This window comes from Mobula birostris, chromosome 10 (genome assembly GCF_030028105.1).
Source record: "Mobula birostris isolate sMobBir1 chromosome 10, sMobBir1.hap1, whole genome shotgun sequence".
NCBI lineage: Eukaryota > Metazoa > Chordata > Chondrichthyes > Myliobatiformes > Myliobatidae > Mobula > Mobula birostris.
In genome coordinates, this window is record NC_092379.1 from 76073697 (window position 1) to 76094758 (window position 21062).

The window sequence follows — 21062 nt, forward strand, 5'->3', positions numbered from 1 at the left end:
AGTGTCGAAATGGGAATACGGATAGGAATTAAAATGGTTGGCCACTGGGAAATTCTGCTGTTGGCAGATGGAGTGGGGGTGCTCAACAAAGCGGACTCTTAATTTACGACAGATCTCACCAGTGTGGAGTAGCTCACATTTGGAGCACTGGATGCAGTGGATGATCCCAGCAGATTCTCTGGTCCTGTTTGGGGCCGTAAATGGAGATGAGGGAGGAAGCAAGTGGTCAGGTGTAGCATTTATGTAACTTGCAGAGATATGTGCCAAGACGGAGATTAGTGCAGAGGGACAAGTGGACAAGGGAATCCCATGGGGGGATAATCCCTGAAAGTGGAGAGTGAAAGGGAGGAAAAGATGTGTTTGCTGTAGAATCCCATTGAAGGTGGTGGAAGTTGCAGAAAACGTTGCAATAAATCATGTAGTCAGGAGGCTCGAAACAGGCCGTTCAACTCGTGTGTGTGAGCCACCAAGTATCAATCTATACAAATCCCATTTATCAACACTTTGTCTTTGGCTTACTGTCCCTCACCTATTCAAGTGTACATCCAGATGCTGCTTAAATGTTGTAAGAATACTTGCCTCCAACCATCTTCTCATGCAATGCATTCCAGATTACAACAACTCCTTGGCTGACAGATTCTTCATCAGATCCCTTCTGAATCTTGTTCCTTACCTGAAGCTTATAGTCTCCAGTTTTGGACACCTCTGCCATGGGGAAAAGGTTTCTTACTGTTTATCTTACCTATGCCTCTCATAATTTTTTATATCTCTATCGGGTCTCCCCTTAGCCTTCTCTGCTGCAAGGAAAAGAAACTCAACCTTGCAACTGAAGCATTCGGTTCCAGACACACATTAATTTTCTCTCATCTCCAGTGTGTAAAGAATTGCATGCAATATTCAAGATGTAGACTATTTTATGTTTTATTATGTTATATTAAAACCTTAACTCTTCATTTCCTGGGCATAGAAAATAAGTTTCCCATATGCTGCTTTCTCCATCCTTTTTATCTGCACTACCACCTTCGGAGACCTTTGATCTTGTACTCAAAAGTTATTTTCTTTCCTAAAAATATCTCTGACTGATACCCTGTAAACGACTCTATTTCCTCCTACAGCTGCTTTGGATACACCTCCAGGCAATGGGGATTTATCCAACTTTATTCTCCTCAAGACACCTTGTAGTTGCTTTTTCATCCTGAGATGCTGTACTTGGTTTTTCATCATTTTTTTCTAATGGTTCCCACACTGTCATTGGTTACCTTCTTGCTTTTAATTTTTTCTTAACATTATTTGCCAGTGATATTTCAAGGCCCCCCACTGCATGCAGAGATGCACTTTTTTTCCTTTACTCCTGAAGGGTTTGTTCATGATCCATGCTGTATGTCTACCATACAGTTCCTTTCTTCATTATCCAAGCCTTAAAATCCACTAATATACAAGGTTCCTTGGACTTCCTGTGTTGACCTATCATACCTAGGGGAAAACAATCGCTTTGAACTCCATTTCAATTTTGAAAGAATCACGTAGCCCTGTAAGTAGCTACCATAACTCAATGTTTGATGGTCCTGTTATGATATTGAAATTGGCCTTCCCTTAGTTCAGAGGCTTAATTTCTGGACTATCCTTAACACTTTCAGCAACTACTTTCAAAGTTCAAAGTAAATTTATTATCAAAGTGTGTTTATATACAGTGGTATGCAAAAGTTTGGGCACCCCGATCAAAATTTCTGTTACTGTGACTAGTTAAGTGAGTAGAAGATGAGCTGATCTCCAAAAGTCATAAAGTTAAAGATGAAACATTCTTTTCAACATTTTAAGCAAGATTAGTGTATTATTTTTGTTTTGTACAATTTTAGAGTGGAAAAAAAAGGAAAGGAGCACTATGCAAAAGTTTGGGCACTCCAAGAGATTTGAACTCTCAGATAGCTTTTACCAAGGTCTCAGACCTTAATTAGCTTGTTAAGGCTATGGCTTGTTCACAGTCATCGTTAGGAAAGGCCAGGTGATGCAAATTTCAAAGCTTTATAAATACCCTGACTCCTCAAACCTTGTCCCAATAATCAGCAACCATGGGCTCCTCTAAGCAGCTGCCTAGCACTCTGAAAATTAAAATAAATGATGCCCACAAAGCAGGAGAAGGCTATAAGAAGATAGCAAAGCGTTTTCAGGTAGCTGTTTCCTCAGTTCGTAATGTAACTAAGAAATGGCAGTTAACAGGAATGGTGGAGGTCAAGTTGAGGTCAGGAAGACCAAGAAAACTTTCTGAGAGAACTGCTCATAAGATTGCTAGAAAGACAAATCAAAACCCCTGTTTGCAAAAGACCTTCAAGAAGATTTAGCAGACTCTGGCGTGGTGGTGCACTGTTCTACTATGCAGTGACACCTGCACAAATATGACCTTCATGGAAGAGTCATCAGAAGAAAACCTTTCCTGTGTCCTCACCACAAAATTCAGCATCAGAAGTTTGTAGAGGAACATCTAAACAAGTCTGATGCATTTTGGAAACAAGTCCTGTGGACTGACGAAGTTAAAATAGAACTTTTTGACCGCAATGAGCAAAGGTATGTTTGGAGAAAAAAGGGTGCAGAATTTCATGAAAAGAACACCTCTACAACCGTTAAGCACGGGTGAATCGATCATGCTTTGGGCTTGTGTTTCAGCCAGTGGCATGGGGAACATTTCACTGGTAGAAGGAAGAATGAATTCAATTAAATACCAGCAAATTCTGGAAGCAAACATCACACCCTCTAAAAAAGCTGAAGATGAAAAGAGGATGGCTTCTACAACAGGATAATGATCCTAAACTCACCTCAAAATCCACAATGGACTACCTCAAGAGGTGCAAGCTGAAGGTTTTGCCATGGCCCTCACAGTCCCCTGACCTAAACACCATCGAAAATCTGTGGATAGACCTCAGAAGAGCAGTGCATGCAAGATGACCCAAGAATCCCACAGAACTAGAAGCCTTTTGCAAGGAAGAATGGGCGAAAATCCCCCAAACAGGAATTGAAAGACTCTTAGCTGGCTACAGAAGGCGTTTACAAGCTGTGATACTTGCCAAAGGGGGTGTTACTAAGTACTGCCATGCAGGATGCCCAAACTTTTGCTTCGGGCCCTTTTCCTTTTTTGTTATTTTGAAACTGTAAAAGATGGAAATAAAAAAGTAATCTTGCTTAAAATATTAAAGAACTGTGTCACCTTTAACTTTACGCCTTTTGGAAATCAGGTCATCTTTTACTCGCTTAGCTATTCACAGTAACAGAAATTTTGACCAGGGGTGCCCAAACTTTTGTATGTCACCATGTACAAACCTATCATTTATTTTCTTGCGGACGTACTCAATAAATCCAATAACCATAATAGAATCGGTGAAAGACAGGGCAGACAGTCAGTGTGCAAAAGACAACAGACTGCAAAAACAAAAATGAAGAAAAGAAAAATAATAAATAAATGAACAATAAATTTTGAGAGTCCTTGAAAGTGAGTCCTTAGGTAACAGAAAGAGTTCAGTGATGGAGCAAGTGAAATTATCTCTTCTGGTTCAAAAGCCTGAAGGTTGATGGTTAATAATTCTTCCTGAACCTGGCGATGTGAGTTTGAGACTGCTGTACCACCTTCCTGATGGCAGCAGCGAGAAGAGTGCATGATCTGGGTAGATGATGGATGTAACTTTCCTGCCATCTCTGTGATGAACTGGGCCATATCCACTACTTTTTGTGGGATTTTCCATTCAAGAGCATTGGTGTTTCCATACCAAGCTGTGATGCAGCCAGTCAATACGCTGTCCACCACACATGTATAGAGGCTTCTCAAAGTTTTAGATGTCATGCTGAATCTTCACAAGTTCCTAGGGAAGTAGGGCGCTGTTAAGCTTTCTTCGTAATTGCACTTGCTTGCTGGGCCCAAGATAGGTCCTTTGAAATGATAACACTGAGGAATTTAAAACTTGCTCACCCTCACCACCTCTGATTCTCCGATGAGAACTGGCTCGTAGACTTCAGTTTCTTCCTCCTGAGGTCAATAACCCACCCCTTGATCTTGCTAACATTGAATGAGAGAGAGGTTGTTGTTATGCCACCACTGTCAGATTTTCAATCTCCCCCGCTCTATGCTGATTCGTCACTTCCTTTGATTCAGCCTCAGTAAACGACATGGAATTGAAGCTATGCTTAATCACACAGTCATAAATGTAAAGCGAGTAGAGCAGGGAGACTAAGCACACAGCCTTGTGGTGCAGCAGTGATGATGAAGATTGTGGAGGAGATGTTGTTGCCAGTCTGAACTGACTGGAGAAAATCGAGGATACAGTTGCATGAGGAGGTATTGAGGCTACGGTCTTGAAGCTTATTCATTAGTTTTGACTCAATCTATTGAGTCATGGTAACCGTCCCAAACTGCTCGCTCACTGATACTTGCCTGGTTCACTGACCTGTGGTTGTTTCCAGTGGACTAATGCATAGAGCTGAATTTTCATCCCTGGGTGCAAATCGCATTGTCAATATCTGGTGGCCTCAATTAATTTGTTAAAGCTGACATCTATCTAAGAATATTATGCCTCCAACCTCTTTCCAGATATTGGTAACAGTATCTTAAGCTGTCTAAACTCCAGATTTGGGAATTGCACTTTTTTTCCCCCTGTTTTACTTTGTCATGCCCACCTTAAAGTCCATGTCTTTAAACAAGATAATATCTCCTTTAGATCATTATAAATTCCTCACGCATTATACCTCATAAACCTTTTTAATTTGATATATTTTTCTTTGTAAGTAGAAAGCAAGGGGTAAGAAATGTAGTGATTGGGCAACTGAACCTGGGAAAAGTCACTTTGATATGATGAATCAAGGCTGTGGTGAAGTTCACTTTGCAGTAGGTTCGTCCATGAAAAGAACACTTCAGTATGAAGTACATTAAGTGACCATCTTCAACAAAGGGCAGAAATCACATTATGGTAACTACAAAAGGGCCTTCCTATCAACTGCTTGAAAAAGTCATTGCTACTATTCTCAATCACCTCTTTCCAGTGGTTGTGAGCTTCTCCCCAAATTACAATGTAGATGCTATCACATTTGGATGCCCATTTCCAAGTTACCATTGTGTTGCTCATTGAAGCAATAGGCAGACACTAGACTGGCAGAGTAAGGTAGTTTATTTTAAATTCCGTCATTGTTTGAGGTTGTTGTGGACAGAGGAAAAGAATGTTCTCAAAATATTCCTGTAAAAAGTGTGGTATATCAACAAGTGGCAGGAATCCCTGTCTCAAAGTGAGGGAACATTTGAGTTCCCATTGAGAACTTGGAGTCCATGAGTTGAGACCTTACAAAAGCCCAAATAATGTTGGAAAGAGAACACTACTTGTCAAACTATCCATCTATCTGTCCCATCTAGCGCCTAGCTTCACCTGTTTCAGAGTCAGAAAATCCCACATAGGCCTCATTTCTCCAGAGAACTAGGGTGAAAGCAAGTCATCCTTGAGCACATAGGACTGTCTTAGAAGATTAGCATTATGTTTCTTTAGCTAATGTTTAGGAAAGCATTGGTTTAGTTTTCTTTTTAAATCAGAACCAAGGGCATGATCTTGGTTGAGACTTAGAAAAATAAAATTTAATCCAATGATTTCCTAAAACAGCATTTTACAAAAAGTCATATCACTATGTTGAGAAACGATATAGATTTTAGCTTAAAGGGCATAATTTAATATTCCTTTCAGATGCAATTATGATTTTGATGCATTTAAAAAAATCATGTAGTTACTCTGGGATTTTGCATTTATTGCAATAATTATTACTTCTAACAACGCCTTAAAATGAGTATTAATTTTCTAATTTTAAGTTTGTATATCAATTCATTTATCTTGTTTTTCATTGCTATCATGCAACGTGATAGTTTTTTCAAAAACATGACCGGATTTTTCTTTCAGTGTTTATTATATAACCTTCATGACCTATTCATTTATAATTTATAAATTACATTTGCATTGTTAAATTTATTTTGTCATTCTGCTGCATAATAAGGGCTCCATTCAATATTATTCCTCTCTTGAAATAATGTTGATCTGCTGGAATCATCCTATTGTTTCATTTACAAATTCAGATATTATTTCACTTATCCTACCATTGAAATTAGGTTATAAATTGTTCTTGTTATTTTATTAATTTATTTTGACTCTGTAAACATTGCATTGTTTATCTTAGATAATAAAAATTGAAAGATAGAGTAGTAAAGCACATGCAGGTCCTTCAGCCCACAATGTTGTGCTGACCTTTTAACCGGCCCAATATCAATCTAACCCCTTCCATCCCACTTAGTCCTCCACTTTTCTTTAATCTATCTCACTGTCTCTTAAAGGTCCCTAATGTAGCCAGTCATTATTCAGATGATTAGACAGTGGTTCAAAATATTGTGAAATTGTGAGGAGTTAACTTTGATTTATTGTGATTTCCCCTTTATTTCATGTCATAATTCAATTTGCATTTGCAATATGCGGTCTCCCGTCTTAAAATTTTAGCTATTAGTCTAATCTACTGCTGATTTTATTTTAAGTTCAATGGAAGTAACCTCTGCCTTTTTTGTATTGAACAACAATTCCTACATAATAAGCTTGTAGGCCTCTAATTTCTAGGAACTTATTCAAGTTTATTATCATTCAATCCACATATGAATACAGCTAAAAGGAGAGCTCCACAGGCACCAAAGTGCAAAGTACAGTACATATACACTGTATGTGATATAAAATCATATTACGAGATTAAAAAGGTATATTCTGTTGATTTACAAGTTAACATAAAGAGCTTGTACTGCTTCTGCTTTAATAAATAACATGTACTGCTATCAAAAGTCTCACTGACTGGGGCAAGATGCTTTTGATTTTGTTCTTAATATTTGGAATTTCTAGAATCACTAGTCAATCACAAAGCTGAAGCTTAAAAAGTATCTTGACATAATTGTGAATTCCTCTCTTTGCCTCCCGATATTATTTTAATAGTGTTAGCTTCATTAAACCTGGATGTTATTCTTTGCGAAAATGTAGTTAACCTTCTTTGGTTGGTCTAAATTGAAAAGTGGCTTGATTCTGACATTCTAACATTCTAATGAAGTCAGGTCAGAAATATATTGGCCATTTATGATAGTTTGAAGCTAATTTGTTTGAAACAGTCTTAACTGCAATAAGCAAACAGTAATCTCACATAACATCCATTTCCAGTTGTTAGCTGAAACCTAAAGTTTTGAAATTTGCTGTTTACTATATGCTCACTAATGGTATTGCTACATTAATTGGCCTAGCCTCCAGTTAGAAACTGTGTTTATCAATTGCTTTTAAACCCCATCTCTGCTGCCTCACTCAAGTCATCCGTATATCTAAATATAAGAAAAATCCTCCTTTTTCGTCTAGTTATTTTTTTATCTTTTGTAATTATTCAATATAAAATTTCGCAGTTGTAATCATGATCTAAACAATGCTGTACGTAGTGTGTAGAGGGAATTTGTATCACTGGAATGTTTTTATTATGAATTCTCATTTTCTAAAGTGCTGGTATACATTTCATAAGGATTTGTGTTTCCTTTGCTGGATCTTATTTAAAAGTTCCTGTCCTTAACTATTTTCTTGCCTGACATTTTCCCCCTTCTCCTGCTGCATTCCAGATCAGAAACATTGAAGCCTTTACTTATAGTTGCAAGAAAAGGTTTGTGAACCCTTTCCAATAACCTGGTTTTCTGCATTGATTACTCATAAAAGGTGGTCTGATTTTCATCTAAGCCACAATAGTAGACAAACACTATCTGTCTAAACTAATAACACAAACAATTGTACTTTTTCTAGTCAATACTGAGTACACCATTTAAACAATCACAGTCTAGGTTCAAAAGAGTATGTGAACCTCTAGGTTAATGCCTTCCAAAAAAGCTATTTGAAGTCGGGTGTTCTAATCAATGAGATGAGATTGGAGGTGTGGATTGTAGCGGTGCCCTGCCCTATAAAAAAGATAGGCAAAGTCAGGTTACTGACAGAGTCTGCTCTAATCAAGAAAGATCTGTTTATGTGTATTATGCCTCAATCAAAACAACCTTCAGAGGACCTGAGGAGAAGTGTAGATATGCATGAAGCTGGAAAAGGCTAAAAAAGCATTTCTAAAGACCTGAGTGCTCATCAGTCCACAAATGGCTGATGAAATTGTCTGCAAATGGAGGAAATTCAGAACTGTTGCTGCTGTCCTTAGGAGTGGGCGTCCTGCAAAGATCACACCAATGCTGAAGGAGGTGAAAAAGAACCCAAGGGTAACAGTGAAAGACCTGCAGAAAACCAGAACTTGCTGAAGTCTCTGTTCTTGTGTCTACTATAAGAAAAACACTAAACAAGAATTGTGTTCATGGACGGACACCACGGGGGAAACTACTGCTCTCCAAAAAAAAAATTGCACTCATCTCAAATTTGAAAAAGACCATCAAGATGTTTTACAAGGCTTCTTTGGACGGATGGGACAAATGTACACCGCTATATTTGGAGGGAAAAGGGACACCAACACCAAAACCTCATCCCAACTGTGAAGCATGGTTGAAGGAGTACCATGGTTTGGGGCTGCTTTGCTGCCTCAGAGCCTGAACAGCTTGAATCATTGAGGAAAAAATAATTAAAAATTGTATCAAGACATTGTACTGGAGAATGTCAGGGTAGCGGTCTGTCACCTGAAGCTTAATAGAAGTGGAATGATGCAACAAGACAATGATCGGAAACACAAAAGTAAATCAACAGAAGGTTTAAAAAGAAAAAAATTTGTATTTTGAAGTGGCCGTGTCAGAGTCCAGACCTTAATCCAATTGAGTTGCTGTAGCATGACCTGAAGAGAGCTGTTCATGCTGGATACCCCAGAAATATTGATGAAATGACAGAGTTTTCTATGGAGGAATGGTCTAAAATTCCTCCTTGCTGTTGTGCAAGTCTGATCGGTAATGACAGGAAACGTTTAATGGAGGTTATTGCTGCTAAAGGGGGTTAAATAGAAGAAGTCATATACTTCTTTGAACCTGGACTGTGAATGATTATGTAGTGTGTTCAACAAAGATATGAAAAGTACAATTGTTTGTGTTATTAGTTTAGGCAGATTGTGTTTGTCTATTATTCTGACTTAGATGAAAAAGGTTCACAAATGTTTTCTTGCAACTGTAGAGCCCAGTTGAGATCAGATGTTTTTCCTGTTGCTAGGCCACTAAAGAGCTAAAATAATTTATAGTTCTTAAAATATTGTGAAAATACATTTAATACTATATCAAATGTGTAATGAATGACAGGAAGATAAATTTCAGAAACCATTAGATGTGAAGGTTATTTTTATATTGATTTGTGAATGTTGATCTGATTATTGTAATGTTGGTTTGATTATTGATCCAAATATACTGCATTAATGCCATTTGCTCAACAGGTATATGTTACAATACAAGGAGATAAAGAAAGGTACAATGAACGAGTAGCACAGTTAATGTCAAGTTCCAGTGTAGAACGGAAACATGAAAAATTGTCAACCAAAGGTATGTAAGTATTTTTTTTCTGCTCCCTTGAGGTGTGGAACTAGGCAGGGGTTCTATGTCAGCGATGCAGTAGCCTGGCGGTAATGTCATTGAAACTCTTGTGTTTTTCGAAAGTGTGCTGCAGAAGTTATTTAACTTGGAGTCTAGATCTGATTCTGAAATTGATATCCTTATCACACTTCTCACTTAACCCATTACTCTGTAATTTGAACTAGGGACCTTGTTTGAATTCTGTTTTTCTTATTTTCTGTCAAGTCTGCATTTACTGAGGCCTAACAGAAGCCAGTGAACTTTGATTAATTTTTCTGTGTGGTTTACTGACCATTTTAGCCATTAAAAGTGGAATATATAAAAAGGTGCTTCTTGTCTTGATTCTGCCACGTTCAATTGTTCTTTATGTGTCATGTCATAGTGACGTGGGCAATCATAGCTTTTCATAACCGTTATTGTTCTTGGCAAATTTTCTACAGAAGTGGTTTGCCATTGCCTCCTTCTGGGTAGTGTCTTTACAAGACGAGTGACCCCAGTCATTATCATTAATCTTCAGAGATTGTCTGCCTGGCATCAGTGGTCGCATAACCAGGACTTGTGATATGTACCAGCTATTCATATGACCATCCACCACCTGCTCCAGTGACTTCCCTTGCACCTCCTATCTCTACCCTGCCACCTGTATCATGTAAATTGGCCAAAACCATCATTTAACTTTTTAGCATTAGTTATATTTGTTTTCAAAGACAATTTTAATGAACGTGCATTGAATGCAATTCTGTCACATCAATTGTTAGCATTCCACAATTATGTTATAAATTAGAAAGCCAGTTTTGTTTACATCCAGAATCATATTTAATCCTTTGTCACAGCAGGATGGGCAGCACTTATGTAGTGGAACTTCTGTACAATAAGCAACTTGGACAAATATCTGTTGGTCATATGTCATTTTCACTATAGTGAAACTGTTAATCCAGCTTGCTGAAGACTTCGTGCCTGACCGTAAGATTTTCTGAACTATCAGATGTTATTTTGTTTATATTTGAATACACTTTCATTCACATTCTAACGGATGTTTCATAATAACAGTTCAGTGAACTCAGGATGTGGGAACCTGAGTCCCGAACGATTGGGTGGGAAGTGCGAGAATCACAAACCCAGCAAGTGAAATTGCAAGTGTCACCTGCTGAGCCAAATGCTGAACCATAGCGACTTTGGAATGGTTGGATAGCAGATTATTAGTTTTACTCTATTGATAAAAAATGATAAACACGAGTTGACTTGTTGCCTAAATTTCCTTTCCTTCATATGTGGAAGTTCCTTCTAAGAATTTGAACTTGTTTGAGTTGTGTTTCAAAACACACACTTCTAGTTAACTCTTAAATGATAAACATGACCACATTTATTTAATGAAGGTTTAAAGTTGGCATATTCATTCATTGTGATTAATTTTTGCTATAAATTGTAAAAAAAAAACACTTTTCCTTTAAATTCATAGGTGAGAAAGAAGGCGAGGCAGCAACACCAGAAGGTAAATCTTATATTTCCTTCTTCTTGACTGAATCTGTTCTGATTTTGCTTTGAAATAATTCTGGAAGATTTCTAGACTTGTTTCAAATTTTAAATTGAGATCTATCATTTTATGAATTGTATACTGATAGATCAAAGGTCCTTATTTTTCTTTTACTGAATGAGCATTTCATCAGGCAATGTTCAAGCAGCTGTTGTCAAACAACTGGTACAAGTTCAAAAGCAATAGGCATAATATAAACGTTTTCCTATAATCTGGAAGGGAAAGCATGCTATTTATAATTAATCATCTGCATTTGTGAAAAGTAGCATTTGAGCCACAAGTCTTTCTTTTTCTTAAATTTTAAAGTTGAAATCTGTCCCGAGCCTTGTGGCTCATCAGGCCAGTGTTTTTTCTTAAATAGCAAGGAATAAATCAGATAGAAAATTTTGTGGAGTAAGGAATTTCAGAAAACATGGATCAATTGTTTTTGATACCCTGGTTGGTTTATATTGGTTTAAACAAAATTTATGATGCTAACAGGGGCTTGTGTGCATAAGTTAAATGTATTGTACCAAATTTTATAATTAACGATATATATATGTATGTAGTGGTCTAGTTTCCTAACTGTTAGTGATTAATGATTAGGAAAAAAATCATGTGGCTCTTCAGCCACACTTGTTGATGTTAGAGATGAGACTCGTATTTGAAAATATCTGGGACAATGTTGGCATTATTACGGAAATCTCATGAAGGCTTCACAGTTATGTCGAGTTTTGATGAATGTGAATTATTTACAAAAAAGGAATTCTCCTGCAAAGATGACTGCATTATATGTAAAAAAGGATATTATCTGAAGTTCTTAAAGGAAACCCTGCACCCTCAGAAAAATTAGAAGTTGGAATTGAGTCTAGGCTTTTAACATCTTATAGTTTTACATTGGCTTGAATAAATTGCGTATAAGCACTTCAGAACCAAAAATTTAGTTGTTTGGAACTGAATTGAATACAGCCAAAGGAGGAAGTGGTATTAAAAATGATCAGTATAACAAGTTTAGCAGGTGCATCTTCTTTGTTTTAGTTTGCTGGTGGTAATTTTGTTGCTTAGAATAGCGGTCCCCAACCACCGGGCTGCAAAGCATGTGCTACTGGGACGCGAGGAAACGATATGATTTGGCGATATGAGTCAGCTGCACCTTTCCTCATTTCCTGTCACACCCACTGTTGAGCTTGAACGCACGCGAGGTCATTACCCACGCGTCATCCATGTCAGCACGGGAAGGAGATCAACTCCTCGAGCTTTCAAATGACGGCGGGCTGAAAAGTATGTTTGACATACTGCTGGCATTCTGGATCAAAGTCAAGGCTACATATTCTGAGCCATGAAAGCACTGAAAACATTGCTTCCATTTCCAACATATCGCTGCAATGAATGCAACGAAAACTAAATTGCGGAATAGACTGAACATAAGGAACCTTCTTCAAGTATTGCTGTCTCTCATCACTGTGTTGTTGCAGGGAAACAAGCCTGGGGCTCCCACTGATTCAGCGATATTGGTGTGTTGCAATGATTTTATTTGTTCATACGGGGAAAATATGTGCTGTGTGTTTAATATCCAAACGTTACTTAAAATGTTATGATGCTATTGACTTATAAGTGACTTAACAATTGCAGCACGGAAACAGGTGATCTCGGCCCTTCTAGTCCATGCCGAACGCTACTCTCACCTAGTCCCACCGACCTGCACTCAGCCCACAACCCTCCATTCCTTTCCTGTCCATATACCTGTCCAATTTTTCTTTAAATGACAATATAAAGCCTGCCTCTACCACTTCTACTGGAAGTTTGTTCAACACTTACTTAAAGCTCCCCTGTCGTCCCCTGATAATTGACTTATCACTATATTAATGCGAGGAAAATATGCGCTGTGTGTTTAATATTAAATTCGTTAGATAAACCCTTTTAGAAATGAAATTGAGTGTATTAGCCACTTATCACCTATATTTCGGTCGTGATTATTGTCAATATTAAACCGGTCCGCAGTGCAAAAAAGGTTGGGGACCCCTGGCTTAGAATAAGTTTAATGGAACAGTTTGAATTGGTTGTTTTGGCTGGTTATTAAATTTGCAAGCATGTTGAATTACATCAGAACCTTAATGGGGCCTTGATTCAGAACAAAGAAATGTTGACATTGCTCAGGCCATTTGAGAAGTTTTTGTCTGAAGATATGAACTTTGCCTCTTCTGGCTTTTGAAATTGGCTAATTAAAATGCTTTAGTCTGGATGAGGATTTAGTTATGCAAGCATTTCTTGGCATTGGCTACTCTATTTATATTGAAGGACAGCTTGGAGTTGCTTTAAATCTTGTATGATATGGACCAGCAATACAGACAAAATGCTGGAGGAACTCAGTCGGCCAGTCAGCATTGCCTGTTTATTCTTTCCCATAGGTGCTGCCTGGCCGACTGAGTTCCTCCAGCATTTTGTACGTGTTGGTTGGATTTCCAGCGTCAGTAGATTTTCATGTATTTATGATATGGACAAGCAGAGTCCAATGGTTTGAGATTGCAGAGTCTGCCAGGTTTATTGTCACTGACATACATCATGAAATTTGTTGTTTTATAACTGTACAGTACAGACATAAAAATGGTACTATGCAACAAAGTAAATAAATAAAGTAATAAGACAAGGCATGTCCTGGAGGTAAGGGACCTTAATGGTGGATTGCACCTTTCTAAGGCATTGCTTTTTGAAGATATTGATAGTGGTGAGGGTTGTACCTGTGATGGAGCTGGCTGAATCTATAACTCTGCAGCCTTATTCGATTCTGCACATTACAACCTCCATACCAATCGGTGATACAATCAGTCAAAATACTCTCCAGGTACGTCTGCAGAAATTTTCTAGTCTTTGGTAGCATAGCAAATCTCTAAGTGAAATATGGCAGCTGGTTTGCCATCTTCGTGATTGCATCAATATGTTGTGACCAGAATAGATCTTCTGTTGACTCCCAGGACCTTGAAGTTGCTCACCCGATCCAACACTAACTCCTCACTGAAGACTGCTTTGTGTTCTCCCAAATTCTCCTGCTTGAAGTCCACATTCAATTCCTTAGTCTTGCTGACATTGAGTGGAAGGTTTTTGTTGTGACACACCCAACCAGGCAGTCAACTGTATGCCACCTCATTGCCATGTGAGATTATCCCTGCAACTGTGATGTCACCAACAAGCTATACAGGTGGCATTTGAGCTGTACCTAGCCTCACAGTCATGGGTGTAGAGAAAGTAAACAGTGGGATAAGCACACATTCTTGAGGTGCACCCATGGTGATTATTAGTGCGGAGGCGCTGTTACTACTACTAAATACTCACCGTAGCCTCCCATCGGGGAATCAAGAATCCAGTTGCAGAGGGAGGTACAGAGGCCCAGGTTTTGAAGCTTGATGATTAGTAGTGCAAATATTTTAGAAAATGTATTCATGTGCCTTTTGATTGTATTTATTCTGTAGAATGAAGTATATCATATGATTTGGGTAGCATTTTTAAGATGCATGATTTGTCAAAATATGACATTTTGCCTGTAGTGCAGCTGATATGGTAGTTTGAATTGCTCTGAAATATATAGGAATAACTTATTTACCTGTTCAAAAGTAGAGTAAAATTAATCTTTGTAGTTTTAGGACTAAATTTGATCCAGTATTTTTTTCTCTAGAATTGTGTATGGCACATGTTGAATTTTTTATGTCAGATTGTGCTGTTTCTGCAGTTCATTACAAACAAGATATAACCTATTGCATTATAACCAAGGATTTACAACAATAGGATTAATCAAGAAGTGACATAGCTTGCCGTTACATGTTCAATGATGATAGGATTAAAAGTCCTTTGTTTCATTGCTCAAGGCTATTTACAATTTATTAAATTTTTTTTCTCTCTTCTGACAGCATCGGCAGTTGAGCCAGTCAGTGTCAGACCAAGCATCCCATCACATGCTCCTTATCTTCTGATTGGTGGAGGCACTGCATCATTTGCAGCAGCTAGATCTATCCGTGCACGAGATCCTGGAGCAAGGGTGGGCAATAATCTCACAACATTATATAGATATGTATTTAAATATACATTTGTGTTATGTCTTTCCTTTCTCTGTTCACCTGACTAAAGTGTCTTAGAACTCTTCTAAGTAAAATGACAAAATGGAAAAATATGACATTTTGTACCATTATACAAAGATATATTTTTTTACAACCCTAGATTAGGGAAGGAAAAATAATCCCAATTTAAACTGTATGGCACAAAAAGAAAGGCAGAGAGACAAGTGTTAAAGTATGTCTGGTACCAGTGGAACTCTGCCTGTACTAGAATGCAGTGCCTAGAAAAGATTTTAAAGAAAAATAAATGCACTTATACATAATAGTCCAGGCAAAAAAAGTTGTCAGTCTACCTGATGACATCTAGTGTTCATAACTGGAATACATTTTACAGGTTTAATCTCCATGTTTAAGGGATGACATGCTTACACTGGAGGCAGTGCAGAGAAGATCCATAAGATTAATTCATGGAATGAAGGCTTGAATGTATGAAGATTAAACCTATTGTCAGTGGAATATTGAATGAGAAATGATTTTATTGAAATATGCAGATTCTGATGGGAATGACAAGATGAATTCTGGGCCGGTGTTTCTCTAATTGGGAGTATCTGGCACAAGGGGGAATAATGGGAGCTCTAAAATCCAAAGAGCTGATAAAATAGAATTGGTGGGGTTTCTAGGATTTAAAAGTATGTCTGATAAATAATAATTGCTTCCCATTTCTAATATGCATATTTGTTGTATGGATAGGCCAGTTTCCTCATAGGAAGGGAGCGATGTATCTGCTAAAGTTGAGATGTGGTTGTGATATCAAAGGGCATGAGGGGGGCAAATTCCAGTTCTGTGGAGTACTGCTAAAGTGTATCAAATTTTCAGTTTTAGTGACAGTGTGATGAGCTTTGTACTTTACTATGTAGTTTTATCATATATTCAATAGTATATAGGCTTGTCTGCCAGTGACATTATCATTAAATTAGTCACTTAGTTATTGATGTCATGAGAAATTCAGGTCTATGAAATTTTTCTTGAAAATGTACAAGGAAAAAAAAAATAGGCTTTTGGTAGTGATCAGTAAAATAGAATCCAGTTCTAGGATGCAGAATTTGAGAATTCAGTGTGTGAGGGAATTAAGTGAAGGGAAAAGGCAATCTGCTTTCTGTAGCAAAAAAAAAGAGTTAATAAGTGGTAGTAACAAATTTCAGAACCACTGGAAAAGTTTGAATATGGCATGATATGAAGGGAGGAAAGAATTGGCTAGAGAATGTTGTAGTTTTTCATTTCCTCGATTTCAATTTCTCAGAACCATAACCCAGAGCAAGAGTGTAATTCAGATTGATCCTTCAAAACCAGATTGTTAATTATAAATAGGCAGTCATAAAATTTAATTGGCATTTAGATTAGAACACTTGGAAGGGAGATGTTGTCACTGGAGCATATGGGAGCTGCTGAAGATTGTTGGAATTAATGACATTTGAGGAATCAGCTGATGAGTCAGAGTTTGAGATTTCTTCATTGCATCAGGAAAAGAGAATGTTATCTGAGCATTTTGTTCTGGGGAAGCAGTTTGAACTTTTGGGATCTGCAGATTAAATAATTGAAGAGGGTGCACTTAGAATGAAGCAGGTAGGGAATCCACAAGACAGCAATAGAAGCATGTTGACACTTGCACTTGTCTGACAAGTCTATGAATTTTGAAGGCTTAGTGAGTAGTGGCAATGACTGCAGGGAGGATGAGCAAAATGACCATGGCATCTGGGGCTGTTCAAGCTGAGGAGTGAAAAATGTGAAAGTGATGTGAGACTGTAATTTGATGCATAAGAATTGTTTTCTAGAACTGTTTTGAGTCCTAAATGCTGTGAGCAGCATGGGTTCAACTAAATGGATGCAAAGTTGAAATAATCTGTATTACTATCTGCCATGTTCAAACACTCATTAATCAAGGGTTCATGTGAGCAGGATTTATAAAGTTAACAAGAAAGGACTGGGCAGCACAGTAAAATTGATGATAGAGTAAGAGGAAGAAACAACATTAAAGATGCAAATACTTCTAATTAGAGTTAAAGTTGTGGGGGAGAAAGCTAACTTTGGAGATCCTTATTTGAATTTACAAATGTTGTTCACAAATATAGGCGAATTGATGGCACAGTTAAAAGTAAATGGGTATGATCTTATTGCTGTTACAAAGGCACAGGTGCCAGGTAACCAAGGCAGAGAATTGAATAGTTCTGGATATCTAACTAAGAGGTAGGCAATTTGGAAAAGGAGGGGGGTAAATAAAGAGTAGGTAAAGGTAGTGGTGAGGATCTTGATGAGTGGAGCAAAGAAATGGAAGGGAGTTAGCATTTGTATGTATTATCTGTGGATTCCCAACTATAAAACAAAAAAATTCCTATTCATAGTTCGAACTTCAAACATGAATCTAGTTTCTTAGACTCTGTGAATCTCAAGTATAGAAAGGGAAATTAGATTCATGTTAAAAGGATAATACAATAATCATGAATTTTAACATGCATACACACAGTACAAAATTTCAAAGTATATTTATTATCAAAATATATATATAACCTTGAGATTTGTCTCCTTGAAGGCAGCCACAAAACAAAGCAACCCAACAGAGTCCATTAAAAAAAGTTCATCAAACACCCAATGTGCAGGAAAAAAAGACAAATCATGCAAACAATAAAAGTAAGCGAATAACATTCAAAACTGAAGTTTAGGAAAGTGAATCCGCAGCTGCGAAGCCAGTCATCACTGCAGCCAATCCAGGCTGCAAGCCACAGCCTCAGATTAGCGCAGAGATGAATAAAGCTTGCGGAGCAGCAAGCTGCTCGCCAACCCAGCCCTCTCCTACACCCCGACATCCTGACCCTTTCAATCTGGCCCGGCACTTAAATCGAGCAAAATGGGCGGTCATCCTCGTTCTTAGGCCTGCACCGTGCTGCCTCACCGTCGGCTTGGTTCTGCTGCATTGAATTGCCTCCCAAGTCCGCTCCAGCAATGGCCAAACATTGGCTCATTCCCACTTTTCGGCCTGGACCTGCCGCATCACAACCATCCTGCACCCTTGGGACTTCAGTCACACAGTAAAAATCCCAGATTGTACAGCTAGTTCAGAAGCTCAACTCCGAAAGGGAAATTACAAGTAATTAATTGCAATGATCATATCCAAGAATAAGTGTGATTAATACAGTAATTTATAGTTTTGTTTGCTACCAGCAAGTTGTTGCTGTGCTTCACCAGTGCCATGTTAAACCAGAAGTACAAAACAAATCAGCATTAACCCACAATAAGTGGTCTAACTGTGACTGACCAGTTAATAAAAGGTATTAAAGCAAATGAAACTGCTTAATGTCACCCAAAGAAAGCTGTGAACCGAAGCATTGGGAAATTTTTAAACTTTATAAAAGAGGTTGAAAACAAACAAAGAACAGGAAAGTAGAATACACCTAATGTGCAGGTTGTTGTTTTCCAAAATTTTGTAGATTGGAAGACAACACCCTACTAAAAGGCGGAAATAAAGAGAAACAAATCACACATTCAGCGATTCAGGAATAGCTTCTTCCCCTCTGCCATCCGTTTCCTAAATGGACATTGAACCTGTGAACAATACCTCACATTTTTAGTATATAATTATTTCTGTTTTTTGCATTATTTTAATCTATTCAATATACGTGTACTGTAAATTGATTTACTTATTAGGTATTGCATTGAACTGCTGCTGCTAAGGTAACAAATTTCACGTCACATGCCGGTGATAATAAACCTGATACTGATTCTGAATTCTTTTGGGGCTGCAGCGAGCAGAATAGATTAGAAGGATCCAGTGATATAATGTACAAGGAGTTTAAGGTACCACACACAAGTTTATTGGATAAAAGTAGACCACAATTAGAGCTAATGTACTTGAGTGAATTGAAAATTGTTTAACTGGAGGAAAACCATAAAAATAGAGCATTTTATGTTGGGTTACTTTGACAAATGGGGTATCATGAGGATTAGTGCTGGCACCTCAGCTGTTTACAAACTCTAGCAATGATTTGGTTGGTGTAACATATCCAATTTGCAGACAAAGATGTCAGTGAGTTGTGAGGGGAATACAGACAGACTTCATGGATATAAACAGACAAACTGAATGGGCATTGGAGTCTGAAGTGGGCATGTGAGATTGTCTGCTTTGAGAGACAACGTAAGAAATTAGCATGCTTTAAATGATAGTGTTAAAGTTTAAGAGATGTGCAAATCATTAGATTAATTGACCATTATGTAGGTGAATCTGGTGAGTTGGTAGAATGTAGCGAGAATAGGATTATCTGAGGATCTAACCTGGTCCCAGCATATTGATGTAGTTATAAAGAAGGCAAGACAGCAGCTATATTTTATTAAGAGTTTGAAGAGATTTGGCATGTCAACAAATACACTCAAAAACTTCTGTGGTTGTACCACGGAGAGCATTCCGACAGGCTGCATCACTGCCTGGTATGGAGGGGCTGCTGCAGAAGGTTATAAATCTAGTCAGCTCATCATGGGTACTAGCCTACAAAGTATCCAGGACACCTTTAGGGAGCGGTGTCTCAGAAAGGCAGCCTCCATTATTAAGGAACCCCAGCACCCAGGGCATGCCCTTTTCTCACTGTTACCATCAGGTAGAAGGTGCAGAAGCCTGAAGGCACACGCTCAGCAATTCAGGAACAGCTTCTTCCCCTCTGCCATCCGATTCCTAAATGGACAATGTATTTTTGGACACTACCTCACTTTAATATACAGTATTTCTGTTTTTGCACTTTTTAAAATCTATTCAATATACATAATTGATTTATTTGTGTATTATTATTTTCATTTTATTTTTTTTCTCTCAGCTAGATTATGTATTGCATTTAACTGCTGCTGCTAAGTTAACAAATTTCACGCCACATGCCGGTGATAATAAACCTGATTCTGATTCTGACATGGAATTAGTGGGAATAGGTGGACCTGATGGACCATTAGGCTTGTATCTCTGCTGTATCTCTGACTTTAACTTCAGTGTTCTTGGAGATGAATCTCTGAAAGTTGATGCTCAGACACAGCAAGCGATCAAGAGAGAAAGGGTAGGTTGGCCTTACTGCAAAAGGCTCACCAGATTGATTTTTGAAATGGAAAAAGTAGTCCATTGAGGGCAGAAAGCTGACAAGTTCAGAAGGTGATCTTATTTAAACAGAAATTCTTCCATGGCTCAGCTGGGTAATAAAGAGATAATGTTTTCCTGACTGTATATTACACGAGTAAAGAGTACCAGATTTGAAAGAAAGCGTCACTTATTAGTGCAGGGTCACATAGGGGTTGTATTAAATCTTCAAAATTTTGTACCCCAGAAGTCTGTAAAAACTCAGTTACATTTGAGACTGAGCAGTTTTTTGGATATTAGAGGAATTGTGTTAGTGCAAGAAAGTAGCTGAGAGGTAAAAGATCAACCACGATCTTACTGGACAGCAGAAGAGGAGATGGAAATTGCCTCCTCCTGATTCTCTTACTCAGGTCTGTATAGACTGTAAGTTTCACAGAAAGGACCAGAGAAAGTAAAATTAGAAGATGGGGCTGAAAAATATTAGAAATTCAAGTATTTCACATCAGTCTTCATGCATCACAATTATGAAAAATTTGGGAAAAAGGAATGAGAATGAAAATAATCAGTATTGAGAGAGGAGAAAATGTTGGGTAAAACATGATGTCCCTTAAATCTGATGCCTGTGCCCCCTGGTGTTAAAGTTTAAAGTACATTTATGATCAAAGTATGTACAATGGCATGCAAAAGTTTGGGCATCTCAGTCAGAATTTCTGCTACTGTGAATAGCTAAGCGAGTAAACGATGAACTGATTTCCAAAAGGCATAAAGTTAAAGATGACACATTTCTTTAATATTTTAGCAAGAAAACTTTTTTATTTCTATCTTTTACAGTTTCAAAATAACAAA

General features: G+C 37.8%; 1 protein-coding gene across 3 annotated transcripts in view; it reads left to right on the forward strand.

Moving 5' to 3' along the window:
• aifm1 (apoptosis inducing factor mitochondrion associated 1) overlaps positions 1-21062 on the forward strand; it is a 65241-nt gene that overhangs the window by 8060 nt on the left and 36119 nt on the right. For all 3 annotated transcript variants that reach the window (XM_072270496.1, XM_072270495.1, XM_072270497.1), the window contains 3 exons: positions 9418-9523; positions 11013-11045; positions 14969-15096. In XM_072270496.1, coding sequence (XP_072126597.1) covers positions 9418-9523; positions 11013-11045; positions 14969-15096 — 267 coding nt within the window. The remainder of the gene's footprint in view (positions 1-9417; positions 9524-11012; positions 11046-14968; positions 15097-21062) is intronic.